Below are 16,906 nucleotides of genomic sequence, written 5' to 3'. Positions count from 1 at the left end.
TGGATTATAATTTAAACAGGAATAATTAACTTTATATATTCAGTTTATTTTTTATAGACAAATGGTTTATGGATTCAAACAAACAATACCAAGTGAATTCAAAGTTCACCCTATTGCACAGGCAAGTGGCTATCAGGACTCAGTAGTTCAGTGAATAACTCGATGGCGTTTGAAGCAAACGATACTGGGTTCCAGTCCTAGAGTGAACATCAACTCTGAGATGCAGGTACATCCAACTGACGAGTCCCAAATAGGAGGAAATGCGCGTCATGGATTCTACTACTAGCCATTATCCATCTTTGCTTATAAGTGGTTTGTGGATTATCTTAAATAAAATTCTTTTTTCATAACATTGATGTCTTAAGAGGTTGAGTTTACACGAAATATTTTTTAATTCATAATGAATGTGTCGTATTGTGGTGTGGGTTACTTATATCTATATAAGTAGTATATGGTGATCATCAGGCATAGAATGTATTTCACTAGAAGATTGATAAGGAAAGAACCAAAACGGAACGCAATTGATATGAAAATGCATGAACAACGAAATCAGAGAAGATGAACTGATATTTGCAGAAGGAACAGTCACAATTGAGATGATTGATTGCTATTTTGCAAATTAACTGTTGACTAGATGGTTATCAGATTTTAGTGAGATAGTCTGTAATTTGTCCCACCCGTGTTCTTGTTCACTATAATATTCAATATTGTAAGCTATTTTTCATCGTGTTTTTAGTGAGCGAAGTGTATAGTGGAGTGTGATTTGCACTAATGATATCATTTCATGCTACTAGAATTATCCTCATTTATCTGTTATAAAGATCAGTATAGTGAAGCCCATCATACTGGATGAAAAATTAAATCTTTGACACAGATCACACTCTAATATACAGCACGTATTCACTAAAAAAAGTGGAAAAATAGTCATAAGTACTAAATCTAACAGATTTACTGGATATTGAAAATGTTACAGACATTTTCAACACTCATTAACTTTTTTTCAGCTAATTAAGTGTTCATTTATTGAGCGTTTGATTAATGGCCTGCTTAAACATCTTGGCTACCTGTTCCTGTCATCTAGATATTTTAAGAAGTTATCTAATTTTGTTTGTTTTAATGCATCATTATGGCTATTAATCGCATAGCCTATTCAAGTGCGTTTCTGAAAAGTGTATAACCTTTCTCTGTAAAGGTAACAAACGAGCCTAATCAGAGATATCGTGATTGCTAGCAATATGCAGAGAAAATAATGTACATTATTCAGATATCGATTGACTAGACTGTTAACTTCTAACTAGTGATCATTCAATACTTATCGTCAGGGTCGACCAAGAAGTAAGAAACGGAAACGTGTTGAAATACTTTGTGCTAAGAATTCTATATTGTACTAAAAATATGATATCGAATAAAGCTAATAATAATAAAATTATTATTTTAAACCATATAACAAAATTCAATTAACCCATAATATCAATTTTTCAAAAATTTAGATGAAGCACTAAAATTAAATCACTTTTTTTTATAAATTATACATAACTGACACTGAGCTAAATGAAATAATTTTGAGCAGGTTAATTAAGATAGTCACATATATCAAAGGTATAAATCACATACACATGGGAAAAGTAAAATCTCGCGAGGCGGGATCGTGGATGCGCACTGATAATGAGTCCCACAATAGGGCGAAACGGCCGTCCAGCGCTTCCAGGTTTTCTTTGGTGGTCTAGCTTCAATTGACTCATGATCTCAACTATATAAAATTACTAAGATTTCCACAAAACCCCTTTCTGATATTTATATTTATTTATTTAGTATTGCTGTATGATTATAAATAATTATTATACGAAATTCATAAGGATCATTTTTAAATTAAATATATTTCTCTGTGTCAAAATAGTTTTTTTATTATAAGATAAACAAATGTATCGTATAGTTTTCAATATCTTAAAACAAGTACTTCATAATATTCACATTTATGCTCATCTCCACCCCATGGAAAACATCCTGAACTTTCACCTTGAATTAACTGATAAAACAAACAAGAGATAGAGAGAATGAGAGAGATAGAGTCATTACTGGATTATTACAAAGTAAGAATAATAACTATAGTAAGAGATTAAATAAATTCATTTTATGTTGTGTATTTTAAATCTTTTTCCATAGTGTGGTGTGGATTACTTATATACACATAAGTAGTATATAACGATCGTCGGGTATTAAATGAATTTCAGTAGAAGATCGATAACGGAAGAACGGAAACGAAACGCAATTGGTTTGAAAATGGATGGACAATAATAATCGGAGACCACGGACTGATATTTGCAGAAGGAATGGTCAAGATTGAGACTATTGATTGATAGTTTGCAAAGTAAATATTTACTATATAGTTCTCATATTTTACTGAGATATTGTGTAATTCGTGCCTAAATACATTCGATTGTCCCCACTCATGTTCTTGTTCACTACAATAGGTATTAATTCGTAGAATTAGTAAAATACTTTATGAATATAGTTTTAAATCTTGATTGGGTTTAAGTTATTTCGTTATTAACGTTCGAGATTAGAAAATTATCAGTCTTTGTTAACATATATGCATCCTGTGTGAGTTACTGTGTTAGTAGCCATTATATACTGATGTAAAAATCAACACTCAGATATACTAACAACTAGATGACCAGCCTCAAGTAGGACGAAAGCCATGTCTATTGCTCCACTACTAGCTGCAGTCCTTCAATTTTAAATAGCTTTGTTTATTTTATTTGGAGTATAATTAGTGTAGGACTTCTTTAAGTTTTGAACTTGACCTTAGTGGACTTTGATTCATTCTGATTTTGTTGTGTTTTCTACACTGTTGACTATGTATCTCTAGGCTAAAGCATCGCTCACTTCAGTTGCTAACCACACGGAACCTAACATACTGTAACTTTAAAAATACTCCTCATCTTTCTTACCTACGTACCTCTAATCGCAATAATATATTCACTGTTTAATTGAGTCAAGTTTTTGTTTCAGATTTACAGCTATAATTATAACTAGTCTTCTTATTTAAACATTATTCAGTAGACCTTTTAGCGCTTTGACAATTTACCCTTTCGAGAAATTCCGTTTACGAATCTTAGTTTTCAGTTAATTTGTTTAGGCATTTACTATAGATTCGAGAGCAATAGACAACTATTGGAAATATTAACCATTGGATGGTAACCTAATTATCTGAAGAATAACGCTCCCAAAGTGAAAGCTAAAGGTACTGAATAACTTTAAGTGGACTAAATGACTTCTTATCTCAGTAAGAAAATATTTTAATTAAAAAATTTCTAATATCATAATAACTTTTATCATTGTAATATTACTAAATTAGTTCATAAGTTATTACAATGCTAAAACCTAAGAACCATGATTCAACTCAATGTCTTTTAATAGTATTTAACTTAATTAGTTACAGTTACAGTAAATTATCTGATGAATCATTGCAATTTATGTGTAAACCATAGAGCATTAAGCAATCATTTCATTTTGGTTCAGATTTCTTCATTAATAGGAAATATGAACGAACAAAATTAAAGCAAGTGACTTTAGTTGTTTTAGAGTCTTAGATACCCCTTAAATCATAAAGTTAAAATCAACTTGTCTTACACTTCCAACTTTATTCACCATTTTTATGATTATCAAAAAAAACATCTATCATATCTAATTGCGTAAGTCGTAGGTAAGGAGTTTTAGATAATTATCTATCTATGAAAGAACTTCGTTCTTTTTTCCTGTTTTTATTTCAGTTGATATCATTTCATGATGAAAATAATCGTTAAATGATTACTCCTTTGAAATGGAAAAATTTACTTCAGAAGGGGTTTTTGTGGAGATTTAGTATTTGCATAGTTGAAAGCATCAGTCAATTGAAGCTAGACGGGATCGTGGGTGCGCACTGCCGAGGAGTCCCACAATAGGACGAAACGACCGTCCAGTGCTTCCAGGTTTTCCTTGGTGGTCTAGCTTCAATCGACTCATGCTTTCAACTATGCAAAAATTTACTTGTTTGTAAGGGTTCATATTTTCCTGATATTGATGTCATGAACGCATAAACTAATCAATCAGTTTTTGAATACAGTAGTTCAGTAGATAACTTGTTAACATTTTAAGTGGAAGGAACCGGGTTCGAGTTTCAATATAAACATCAATACAAGGATATGACAGGTATATCCAGATGATAAGTCTCAAATAGAATATAATATACATTCTGGTTTCCACGAAAAGTAACTTTAATAAAAATCTTGGGACAACTATTATACTTTACAGTGGCTATTTAAAACAATTAAATAGAATTAACTACTGTAATCAGTAATTAATTGTATTTTTTTTAAAAAAAGAACCTCATACTGTAGTAGATGTACGTCAACATTCAATAAAATCAAACTCACTTTTCCAACGCATACTTCACCTTGAATTCGTCCTTTTACAATGTACAATGGTGTACCGACTTTATTTATTCCAGCAACTAATGCATTTTCTGGTACATCACCTCCATTCATCATTATCCATTCACATCTAATTAAATTTAGTGGTAAAAAATAAATTATTCATATTATAGTAATAATAATAACGAAATGGGTAGTGGCTAGAAGTGGAATCCAGGACGCGCGTTTCGTCCTATTAGGGACTCGTCAGCTAAATGTGCCTGCATCTCAGAGTTGATGTCCACCCACTTCAAATGCCATCGCGTTATCTACTTAACTACTGAGTCCTGATATCCACTTGCTTGTGCAATGGGGTGAATTTATATTCACTTGATGTTGTTTACTTGTATCTTCCCATTGTTATTTAAGACTGCAATTGATCAGTCTCTTGTTGGCATATGTGCATCCTGTGAGTACTGCCTGGATATTGCTTGAAGTCACAAGCTTTATAAATTCCAACTTCTCATCAATAGGTATCCATGACTTAATACTGTATCGAAATCATATAATGTGACAGATATATTAATTTGGAAGATTAACGCAATGTAACTACAAAGTGAATGGGTTCTGTGAACGATTTGAATTGTTGTAAAACAATGCATTTATCATAGCAAGAATAAAATTTGAAAATGTTTAGATCTTATTATTATTACTATTATCGTAGTTTAAGTGCTTCGACACATATGGTTGTACTTTGTACTATAGGTAGGATATCATTAATTGAATTTTAAATGAAATATATGTAACGCTGAACAAGTAAATAAGTAAACATACCCTTCACGACAACCAGGAATACCAGTATTGCATAATATTTCATAATCTATGACTTCCAACTCTTTACCGTCAACTGGAAAATATGCTTTTCCATATTTCTCTGAAAATTTGCCACAAATTAAATCATCATTTATTCGACAACGAGCCACATAAATTGATTCATCTGCTTTAACAGCATTCTTTGGAAGCAAACCATCTTTGACTGGAATCCATGATAAGGGAATTTGTAAACCGTTTCCAACTCTTGCCATTACAAATAGATTACTATAAAAAAACATTGAAATGGTTTGTAAAGTACAAATAAATATTTCAATGGTGTATAATCAACTACTCATTTGAAATGATAGCAATGTTTAGAACATAGATATGCTCTGATGCTTATTTAACTGCATAATATATAAAGAAATCTACAATAATCAGTGGTCTTGAGTGCTGTTAGAGGTATGAGGGCGATTATCACTTCCCGGTTGCCCACACCGTGGAAGGGTTTTTCTAGAGGTACCTGAAAAGGAAATTGGGTTAGAAGTGGTCTTAATGACCTGAGAGCGTGACCGCAGTGCCCAAGCGACAACTGCTTGAGGTCGGTCACACACGACCTTTTTGTGGGTAGTTTTTGTTTTAGCTCCGTACTTGTTGGGACCTTACCGCCGGAGACGGATATCCGTGGGATAAGGCGAGGTGTGCATTCCTAGGGTCGACCTTTTCCTACCCCACCTCTTCTTGTGGGAAGGCAGCGTCGCTGTCATGCTGGTTGTCTGAAGGAAACACCTTACTGCTGTCACACCTCTGTACAGTCAGCAGTACGACTTCGCCTTTGGACCTTGGGTTTGCTGCTTTTAGTCTTACCGCTCTTCAACCGACCTGTCTGGCATGGTAGGACCTTGAGGAACGATTGTTCCAGCCAGTATAGCTCGATTGGCAAGCCCGACCACCACGTCAAGGTAGCAGCAACGGTCGGGATCTACAATAATACTTTCAATTAATTTACCGAAGTTTGCTTGTATTATTCATTTACATGTCCTATAAGTTTAGAAAGTATTTGTTTAAGAGTATAGTAACTTAAACATTGTTATTTAATAGTCAACTTTAAATGTATACTATCTATTTAGTTTGCAATATAATCTCCAAGCTAAATGTATCCATTTTATTTTACACTATAAGTAGTCTTTTATTACTGATCCAAAACAGTTTTATGACTGTTAACATTAGACACAAATTCATCTGTACAATATCTGAAACAATCATAATCATGAAACAGAAGCAGTATTTACCAGGAAAAGTATAGACACCCTAACTTTTATATAATCCAAATTCATGTAATCTATTGTAGATACACCTGAGTTTCTATTAAGTCACTATGACAGTTAGAGAAGGACTTTTTAAAATTAATTCTTATCGTTTTTACAAATTAAACTAAAAACTGATTTTATCATAGCTGAAGGGGGTTTTTTAAATTCATTGCAAGCTCAGTTTTGTTCTCAAATTTTGTTTCTTATATTCAAAACTATTGTCTATATAAAGTTGAAATCATGAGTCAATTGAAGCTAGACCACCATTGAATACCTGGAAGCACTGGACGACCATTTTGTCAAAACTATTGTTTAAAATTGATGATGGAATAAATAATCTAAACATTCCTAATTTATATCATATACACGTCGAAAGTATATTTCTACTAAACCAATCAATAATGATTGATTTTATCACCAACTGGATATCAAGATGTAGACTAATGATTAAACCAAATGACTTTTGGACAGGTTCAATATTCAACTTCATCTACTTTGACTGGAACCATTTGTTGTTGTTAATTATAGTTAATATCTAAAATCCAATCTGTTTATCTTTGCATTCAGACTTGAAAAGGTTCTCTAGTTTATATTATTTTATGATGAAAGCAAAGTTCACACAAAAAAAAATGGTAACATAAAGCACCAAAAAGAATCGTAGTTATAAATCGTTCAGTTTGCGTGCATTTTTTGTCAAAGTGACTTAACTTCTGAAAATCCGACATTTTAAACAAATGATTCCGGTAAATTTGGGTAGTAGCCACAAGTGGGATCTAGGAATAGCTTTTTTTTCGTATTTAAGACTCATCAGTTGAATTTACTTGCATTTTAACATAGATTAATTAAAATCCAAACAATATTATCAACGATGAGAATATTAAAATCTTTTCTTGCAATGATACAACAATTTGTAATCATTGGTTGGAAATGATGAGAAAAATCTAACTTCTATGAAGATGTTTATGAGTTATCTATGAGTAAGTTTCCTCAAAACTAATTCATATATGAATCTAATTAATCTCTTGGAGCAACTTACATGAAAGTAAATTATTAATAATAATATGGATAAAATGTTTCACTTGAAGCTGATCATTTACATTTAATATATATATATGATCTATCCCTAACCCATTATTGGTTTATGTTGACAACAAATATTGGATTGGTTAATCTTATTCATTATTGATTGATAAGTAGAATGTCCATAATCTGTTGAAATTGTAATTAAACAATAGTATAATTGTTTATTCTGCCTTTTATTGGAAACCTAACTTTTTCAACAACAAAAAAAGACAACTCATAAATGTTGTAAGAGTTTATTAATTTACATATTAGATAGTGTACACCCATTTCTTTTTTCTACCGTTCGTATCAATCTAATCATTGTTCACATTAAAGAGATAGTGTGTTAAACAAATGTCGAAGAATACGGAAATCAATGTACTCTATCTTAGATACAGATTATTATTATTATTATTATTATTCAACAGTTGAATATATTCTGTTTAGAAATAAAAATACAAATTGACTACTATCCATTATTCCAGTTTTACGACAATAAAAGTGTTCATATGTTGTTAAGGGAATCATTCATTATAATGTAAACATTGTTTACAAATAGAAATAAATAAATGTATTGAACCTTTTTTGTTAAACTGTTTTTTTATAGTTATATTAGTTTATTTAGACTTTTTCATTTCATCACAGCTTAACTAGACAATCATTTCAAACCAGAGAACATACGGTAGCCATCTCATCATACATAGTAATGTAAGTCTCCAGGAGTGTCAATAGATGATTCCAACTAAAATTAAGGCAAAAAAGTTCAGGTTTCACAATATGCTAATCTTCAATGAGTTAAGGTCAAACAATTCATATTCCTCACTTTAGTCAATTCGTGATATTTCATATTCATTATCCATTTTTGTAGGTGATACCTGACTTACCGTTGATAAGGTTAAACAACATTGATCACGAGAACTTCAGGAATAATTAGTCACTTGCGTGTTCATGATTATCATTCTTGTTTCGTAGTATTAAGGTGAATCACAACTATCAAGAGAAAATTAAAATCTCATATAGATTATACGTTTACTCATGACTCTCAATATTACCTTGTAGACGAATATTAGTTAGCATGAAATCTTGATTTAGTTCGTCTTGCTGATTTCTTCTAATGACATGACATCCAAATATAATGCACCCGATATCAAGTCTTACAGACCGATTACAAAATTTCAATTCGATCTACAAAGTTCGATCAACATTGAAGACTTAAAAGATAATCAGTTAGTGTGAAGATAACTTGTTTTATCTATAACTAAGAAACAACAGCACATATAAATCCGTAGTGTCTTATGTTATGTGAGTTAAAACAAAAAACTACCAAACATTTATGAAACAGTCACACGCTTCTATATATTAATTCATTGATATTATTACAAACCGAATCTATTTATACTTACTCTCTAACACTCTCAAGGCTCTAATTCTCAAATTATCCCTACATTAAATATTTAAATAAGTACCCGGAAAAGAAGCAACATTTTAGAGTAAATTTTGAAAGTCAACCATTAAATGATGACAAGAATTACATCTTCAAAGTTATTACTTTATCCTCAATTATGAATCTGGATTTAACATAATACATAATATGGAAAGATATGGATAACAATGTTTAATCTGATGATTACTGTTTGGAAATATGTTACATCATTTATTGGATGTAGTGCAAAAAAGAAATGTCAGTAATCTTAATCAGATTTAGATTTGTATTATTTTCCCAAACAATCAGTAGGGTTAATGTTAAATTACTAGAAATACATCGTATATACCTATTGGATGTTTAATGAAACATCTTATGATTACAAAACTAAGTCTTAAATTTTCTGTTGAAAAATGAGTTAAATTGAGAATAGTTAAGATTGCTTAAACTTTCCTTTAAGTCAATTAAATAAATTTTAGTCAACCTGTAAATAGTTTGAAATTAAGAACATTTTGGTCACAAGTGGCTCTAAATAGAGAACTATGGAGAAAGGCAATGTTGAAGATAGTAAAATATAAGTGTCACAGGAGGTAGAGTAGATAGGTATAGATCAATAAACTTCAGGCTAGTCGTTTAATTTTCCAACTTTATTTGATTCATAATCCATAGAGTGATGATCACTATCAGTTTAAACTTTCTTAACTTTGATATTCTTGAACCCCATCTATAGAAATTAACTGAAGTTAATTATGTGAAATATTGAATTCCTATTCACTTCTTAGAAGCATTGTTTTTTTCCCAAGTCTTAAACTTTCTAAGTTCGAACTCATGTAGGATTGGAGTGACTATAGACTACTGAATAACTTTCAACTATCAAGAAATAATTGCGAACAACCCCCCCCCACAGAGTTTATAATAGTTTTCCAACTTATGTTTAGGAAGAAAAAACAATAGTATTAACGTAAGCAATTTCAACCTATACTTGTATTGCAACTAGGTATATTATTTTTCTAGGGAAAAATAAGAAACACTCTTATATGAATGTAAATATGATTATCTACTCAATTTTCACACGTATACAAAAAACGTTTTGATAGTATGGAACTTGTTATTTAATAGTAAACTTCAAATTATATGAAGATTAATTGAAAGTAAAACATCATTTCATTATGAGAAATAATTTATGTGAATAATTTTAAGTTGTTTAATTCTATGCATTCTGTAAAGAAAAACAAGTAAACATATAAGTAGATCAAAAGAAAGATACCTAAATAGACAAAAAAAACAACAACTGTACATTCAAGCAAAGATGGATAGTGTCTAGCAGTGGAATCCAGAACGCGCGTTTTGTCGTATTCGGGACTCGTCAGCTGGATGTACCTGCATCTCAGAGTTGATGTTCACTCTGCAACTCGAACCCAGTACCGTTTGCTTCAAACGCCATCGCCTTAGCCAATCAGCTACTGAGTCCTGATATCCAATTGCTTGTGCAATGGAGTGAAGTTTAAATTCACTTAGTATTACTTGTTTGAATCTTCCATTGATGTTTAGGACTGTAACTGGTTAGTTTCTAATTGGCATATCTGCATACTGTACGTATTGCCTCGATATTGCCTTAATTCACAAGCATGGTAAGCAAAGATGGATAGTGGCTAGCAGTGGAATCCTATGGCACAAGCAGGTGGCTATCAGGAATCAGTAGCTAAGTGGATAACGCGATGGCGTTTGAAGTGAAAGGTACTGAGTTCCAGTCCAAGAGTGAACATCAACTCTGAGATGGATTTACATCCAGCTGACGAGTCCCAAATAGGACAAAACGCGCATCCTGTATTCCACTGCTAGCCAACTATCCATCTTTCCTCACAACTTTCATTTGATTGACATTTTTTCAATAAATATTTACCATTCTATCATTTGTGAGTCACGTAAATAATTAACTCAGAAGGGGTTTTGTGGAGATATTTCCTGGAGTTCTAGTGAGTAGCAGTGACCAGTAGAGTTCAACCACGTCTTTTGTGAAATATCAACTCACTGAAGACAATTGGTGAACGTTTGCTCAACTTCGAGGATTGGTTGAAGTTAGACATTGACACCATCAGATGCCGGCTCAGTGGTCTAGTGGTTAAGCTCTCTGGCGCGAGACTGATAGGTCCTGGGTTCGAATCTCGCGAGTGCGGGATCGTGGATGCGCACTGCTGAGGAGTCCCACAATAGGACGAAACGGCCGTGTAGTGCTTCCAGGTTTTCCATGGTGGTCTACCTTCAATGGACTCATGATTTCAATCATGAAAATAATAATTAACTATAGTTTTACACTAACTTATTGAAATACAAATTCATATCGTTAAACAGATATCATGAAAAACTATGTACTTCAATGAAATCTTTCATTATAATTAGTTTACTCCTTTAAATACTGTAATATTTTAATAGTTCTAATGTTGCTTAGAAAAGCAATGAAAACTTTACAAGTAAATTATATATCTTAAAGAACCCAATACTATTTGTGTTAATAAGTTGCTGAGAAGTAACAGATATCTCAATTTTCTAGTCCTTATTACTGACAGAATTTTATTGATCCAGTTCAAAAGTGGACACTAGAATAATCTGTTAACTGAAATAGGCTTAGATTCAATCAAAATGGTATAGATTCGGTCACTCTTTGTCTACCCTTAAAGTTTAATTTTCAAAATTTGTGTTATGTTTTCCTTCTCAAAACATATCCTCTATACCTGATCTCTTAGACTACTATTAATATTGTTACTACTTCTACTACTTAGATATTAACTTCCGTAACTTCATCTAACTTTGTTGATTTAGTGTAGCAACTTGACCCGTTGCATATTTGTACCACGTCCAAATGCTGCGTGTGACCAACTAGAATAAGCGACCAAATATTGACGTGAAATCAATGACGAATTAGTGTGAATCACCCAGTCCTATAAGATAACTCTTTCAAAATGAATGATTTGGTTGTCATGTCTCCGTTTATGAAACCGACTGATTAGGATTTGAATCCTACAACAACAGTTAATTTCCTTAATAGTATAGACAAAATTGGCTGACGAGTAGTAAATAACATCTAACCTAATTTAAGTTCATTATCGCTCAAACCAAAAATTGTAAAGTTAATATTTCTAACCAAACATTCCTGAGGACTAATGTCTATAACATTCAGCTTGAATAATGAGATATCTCTTTGTTTTGCCGGAAAGGATTAAGTTTTGCAGCAATTTTTCGCTCTATAATACATGAAATTTTCATAGGACATAAATAACCTACATTAGGCCATTTGTGAAAGAAAATGTCAAACTTAGTAAAGGTTCAAATGAACAACTGTAAAGGATGTGTTCATTAGGACTAAGTAAACAAGCTATCGTCGTCTTTTTGGTTATATTCTGATTACCAAATATCTCAATAATAAAACAGAATATTATCTAAGGAGTGAACTGTTGACAATTAAAGCAGACAACCAAATCTTAATATGGAATGAAAACATTCTGGTTATTTGTTATTTTTCACACAACATGAAGCATTACTTAAAAAAGGGCCAGCTAAAGGACCATTTCGAATTATTAATTTATCATCAAACTCATATCCATCTAGTCTTCAGTTCAGATTACATTCTGTCGATCAAACTGAAATATACTTATTGATTATATGCACTGTATTTTGATATTAGATGATTAGCAGCAATAGAGAGAAAACCATATTCTGACTTTGCTGTCGTCCTAGATGACACTCAAGAGTAGGGCGTATCTGCAATTTTCTAATAACCGATGCTTTCCACTACATTCAAAGCCATGTTACCCATTATCACAACTAGGTATATTAACACATAGCTATCTTGATCAAGAGTAACCTTACATAGGTTCAACATATTCACAAAAACTGATTATTGCTTGACGACTTATGTCATATTTGTCTAATCATGAACCTGATCAAATCCTATTGACTACTGACTGATGCATTTTATTTTATCGAAATGATGTAATCTAAAAATACATAAGTGGAAAATACTCCTTATATTAGCTAAATGTATAAGATTAATCAAATGATTCTAACTGGAAGAATTTCCACTTCTGACTGTTTATATTTGAGCTGATAGATTTCATTATCAGTTGCTTATGGCGTATAGAGCTCTAGCTTCATCTTTTTGAATGCATCCTGCAAGATTAACCTGGTTAATTTTCAAACAATGTTCTTTTAATTATCAAAACTGAAATGATTCACAATCAACTTATTTCAAGATTTAACATATAAATTAATAACGCTCAGTTATTTTTTCACACTACGAGAAACCAAGTATCATTAATACAGGAGGGTTTGTGGAGATTGTAGAATCTTTATGGTTTAAATCATGAACCGATCTTTGTTAGACCACCACTGAAAACCTGGAAGCACAGGGCTTCTGTTTCACCATAGTATGGGACTCTAATGGTGCACATTCATTTTTGACTGTAATAATATATTTCCATATAAGAAAAGTATCCTTTCACCAATACATTTCAGTCTTAATATTCAATCTGCTATGTCTCAACTTCAATTCCTAAAGATAAAACCAAAAAGCCAAATGGATTTTTTCAGGCAAGGAAAGTGATCCAGTGGATTGTTTTATTTCTGAGATTCCTAGTCTGTATAATAATTCAAATACTTCTAACCATCACACTATCTTATATTTCTATGAAATACAGTGCTTTTAGTTTAAAATTCTCACAAACCTGATTATCTAGTTCCTCATTTGGACTTACTTTCTCAAAAATATTTTTAGGATGATAAAATGTCTCCAATTCGGAAAGAGCCGCATAATTTATCAAAGAATCTTGCTCATCCTGAGAAACCTATATATGTGTAGGTTGTGTGGATTAATAAATTCTCTCTATGTGTATTCACCCATTTTATACCTAGTCAATAGAATCTTTACGTAACCATGATTTTAAATAACAGATACCACATCCAAAAACCCTAATATAAATCTACTGGATAATTTCATTAATGATGCTGGTGAAGAGACCAAGGAAACGCAGAGTTTGGCAATGCTACTATTCGAAATCACTTCTTACACAATGGTAACAAGAAACAATAAAACCAGAAGTCTGGAACGATGTGATTGTGAAATGTGTGCTAATTGGTGATTCCTTTCTACTTTATTCGGAGACTAATTCGAATCCTTAATATAATACGTTCAGTCTGCAGCGGCAAATATCTAGTTCCATATGTTTTAAGTTGCACTACTGCAGGAATTATCAGTTAGTACACGAATCCAACTACTCCTAACTATCGTATGGATGGGTATGATTATTTAAATTCAAGATAAATGTACCGTAAAGCATGGAATCTAAGCTATCTAGTTAACATAAGCAATGCGCAAGACAGAGTACCAGAATGTGGTTCGGAGCCGATGCTTGGCCGAATGACTTCATCTAGATGTGAGCCAAGTAAAACTAATGACGCTAGTGTAAATGTCGAAGATTCACAAAGCTACTTATTTTGAGGGTTTACTGACCATCACATTGGGAATATTGAAATAATAGATTCAATATCAAATCTAAAGCTGCTAAATTCCAACACTGCGATCAAGACTACAGGAGTTTTTACCATGTGTATTACTGAGTGTGAACTACAGACTCAATGTAGTTATGAGATAAATATTAGAGGTTATGTTTACGACTGACTAATCACTGGGTTGGAATCTCTGTTATATGTATCATTCCTTCTTCATACAAGTCTAATTCCGTCAATCGAGTCCGCCAAGGAGTATCAGTTCCCTGAAGACTGCAGGTACACCTTGATGACGAGCGCAAGATAGTGTAGTGACCTACTTTTATGACGAGAACGCGATTGGTGTAATGGAAACAACTATTATTACAACCAATTGTACCAGTGGTTGTTTTACTGTACTTGTTTGTTTAACTGTACCAAACGCACTTTTCCTTCCTTTGTCCATTTTGCTTGAGTGAACACGCTTACGCTCAACTGTTTTGCCTGTAATCTCTCGCACGTCTCGGTGTTCTTTCAATACCATGAGATTGCTAACAAATATATCTTATTTGGACTATTAACAATCTTCTGATTTTCGGCCTACCGAGGGATCCAAGTCGATATCTGGAACATAATCTTATTGTAGTGTTGATCATAGTTAGTCGCGACTCGACGCCATCTACAATCCACCGAAATAAAGATGATCAAAAACAATTATAACAAGGACGATTTCTCTACCCGGGCCGCTCTTGTGTCGCAATTAGTTACACGATAATTCCGGTTACTCATCACAAAACCATAGCATCCCTCGAAAGAACGGGACAGAGTACGGCCAAACGTTCAATGTTTTCGATAGTATTATTATGTGGAAAACGTTCAAAACTCCATGTTACGTGACACATTAGGGTTTGTTAATGCCTGTGAATTTATATCTAAATGCTTTTTGAAAAAATCCTGTTGTCGTCTATTGAGGTTGTAGTATCAGTTTATATGTTAAGCCCATATACTTTATTCTAGCTACTGGCCAAGCCAATTCGCCTATCCATTATGAGTCATATTTTGATCTAGTTAATTATTCGCTTATTAACCTTGACTACCTTTTTATATGGGCGCATGTGTATGCATACTTCGTATCTCATTCATCATATGTCTGTCATTCATTTTTGTCTGATTATAAATAGTGAGTAATGCTTGCTCATAACGAGTTGGCTTCCTCGCCATCTCCAATACGCATTATCTTTCGCTTCGCTCTCGAGTTGGCTTACCAGCCATCTCCAATGCGCATCATTTTTGCTTCATTCCGCCCTCATCTATTTGCTTCATCACTCTGATTCCCTGACCAGACCAATGAGTGTAGAAATTATATGTATTCTAAATGCATTCTCGTATTTGACTTATTTAACTCCGTTATTCACTAACGCGGATAAAGTCATTTATTACATACGAGGATAGACAGTACGTACGATCAAAAAGGAATCAGATTTACGGCGCTACAAGGTCATTAATCTTACATGCCTGCACGATTTACCTCAACTTTTGGACAAATGAACGATCCTGATTGATATCATCTAAGTTATTGATCTACAAAAAAATGATTGAAATAAGTTCTTACAACTCACTTCGTATTAGGCGTTCTATTATCGCTGTCCCCTAGACAGGTTTAGATTAAGTAAAATATATGAAATCGGATGGGAAATTTATTTACATGACTCATTCATTGTCCTTATGGAGGCAAATAAATCCTCAAAATCAATAGCTCTGTAGGTCTTCAACATTTGATGCTGACTGCATTGGTTTTGATGGACTCATCTAACTGAAGGTTCTTGATCATGCATCCGAACCAGATCACGAGTGGATACGCAGTTCTTCATATCTACAGCAGCCAGCCAGTTTAGATTCATCACTTCTCGATATATCGATAGCTCATCAAATATGTCTTCAAACCTCTACGCTTCTGACTTTTGATTTGACTGGGTTGGCAAATTTCGATTATAACAGGTGTTATTGATTAAGGCGTCGTCAAACTCCGAATACTTGTGGTACCTTTATTCGTTTCTTCATTATTCCTAACGGAGTTAGTACTCCGCTATTCAACCTTCAGTAAGATGCTTGAAATGAAACACATTTAGTGGTAAATAAATCCTTGAAATAAATAAATTTGTTAACGTACGATGCCTATGCGACTTTATTAATTTTAGTGAACACTAATAGCTGAAGGTGCTTAGCTAGGCATCACTGACGGACCACGAAACAAATGAATGCAAAGTAGTTTGTCTACTCTAGATAACTAACATAGAAGTTCGATGATGATGACATAAAGTCAAACACATGTGTATCAGAGGATTGAGTGATCAATAGACAAGGGCCTCGTAAGCGAGGGAGTTCCAAGAACAGCTGTAGCCTAATATGGTTCACATTAGATTACT

The 16,906-nt window shown here is 32.8% G+C and overlaps 1 protein-coding gene across 1 annotated transcript; it reads right to left on the bottom strand.

Moving 5' to 3' along the window:
* Window positions 1-1,936: 1,936 nt before the first annotated feature.
* On the bottom strand, window positions 1,937-5,476 carry Smp_035550 (hypothetical protein; the record flags this gene model as incomplete). The annotated part of the gene is made up of 3 exons (XM_018793306.1): window positions 1,937-2,026; window positions 4,416-4,542; window positions 5,226-5,476. The coding sequence occupies 3 exons, from the start codon at window positions 5,474-5,476 to the stop codon at window positions 1,937-1,939; spliced, it is 468 nt and encodes a 155-aa protein (XP_018647832.1).
* Between the last annotated feature and the right edge of the window lie 11,430 nt (window positions 5,477-16,906).

The sequence above is a fragment of the Schistosoma mansoni genome, chromosome 1, assembly GCF_000237925.1.
Source record: "Schistosoma mansoni strain Puerto Rico chromosome 1, complete genome".
In the NCBI taxonomy this organism is placed as follows: Eukaryota; Metazoa; Platyhelminthes; class Trematoda; order Strigeidida; family Schistosomatidae; genus Schistosoma; species Schistosoma mansoni.
This window is presented reverse-complemented; position numbering and strand designations above follow the sequence as displayed.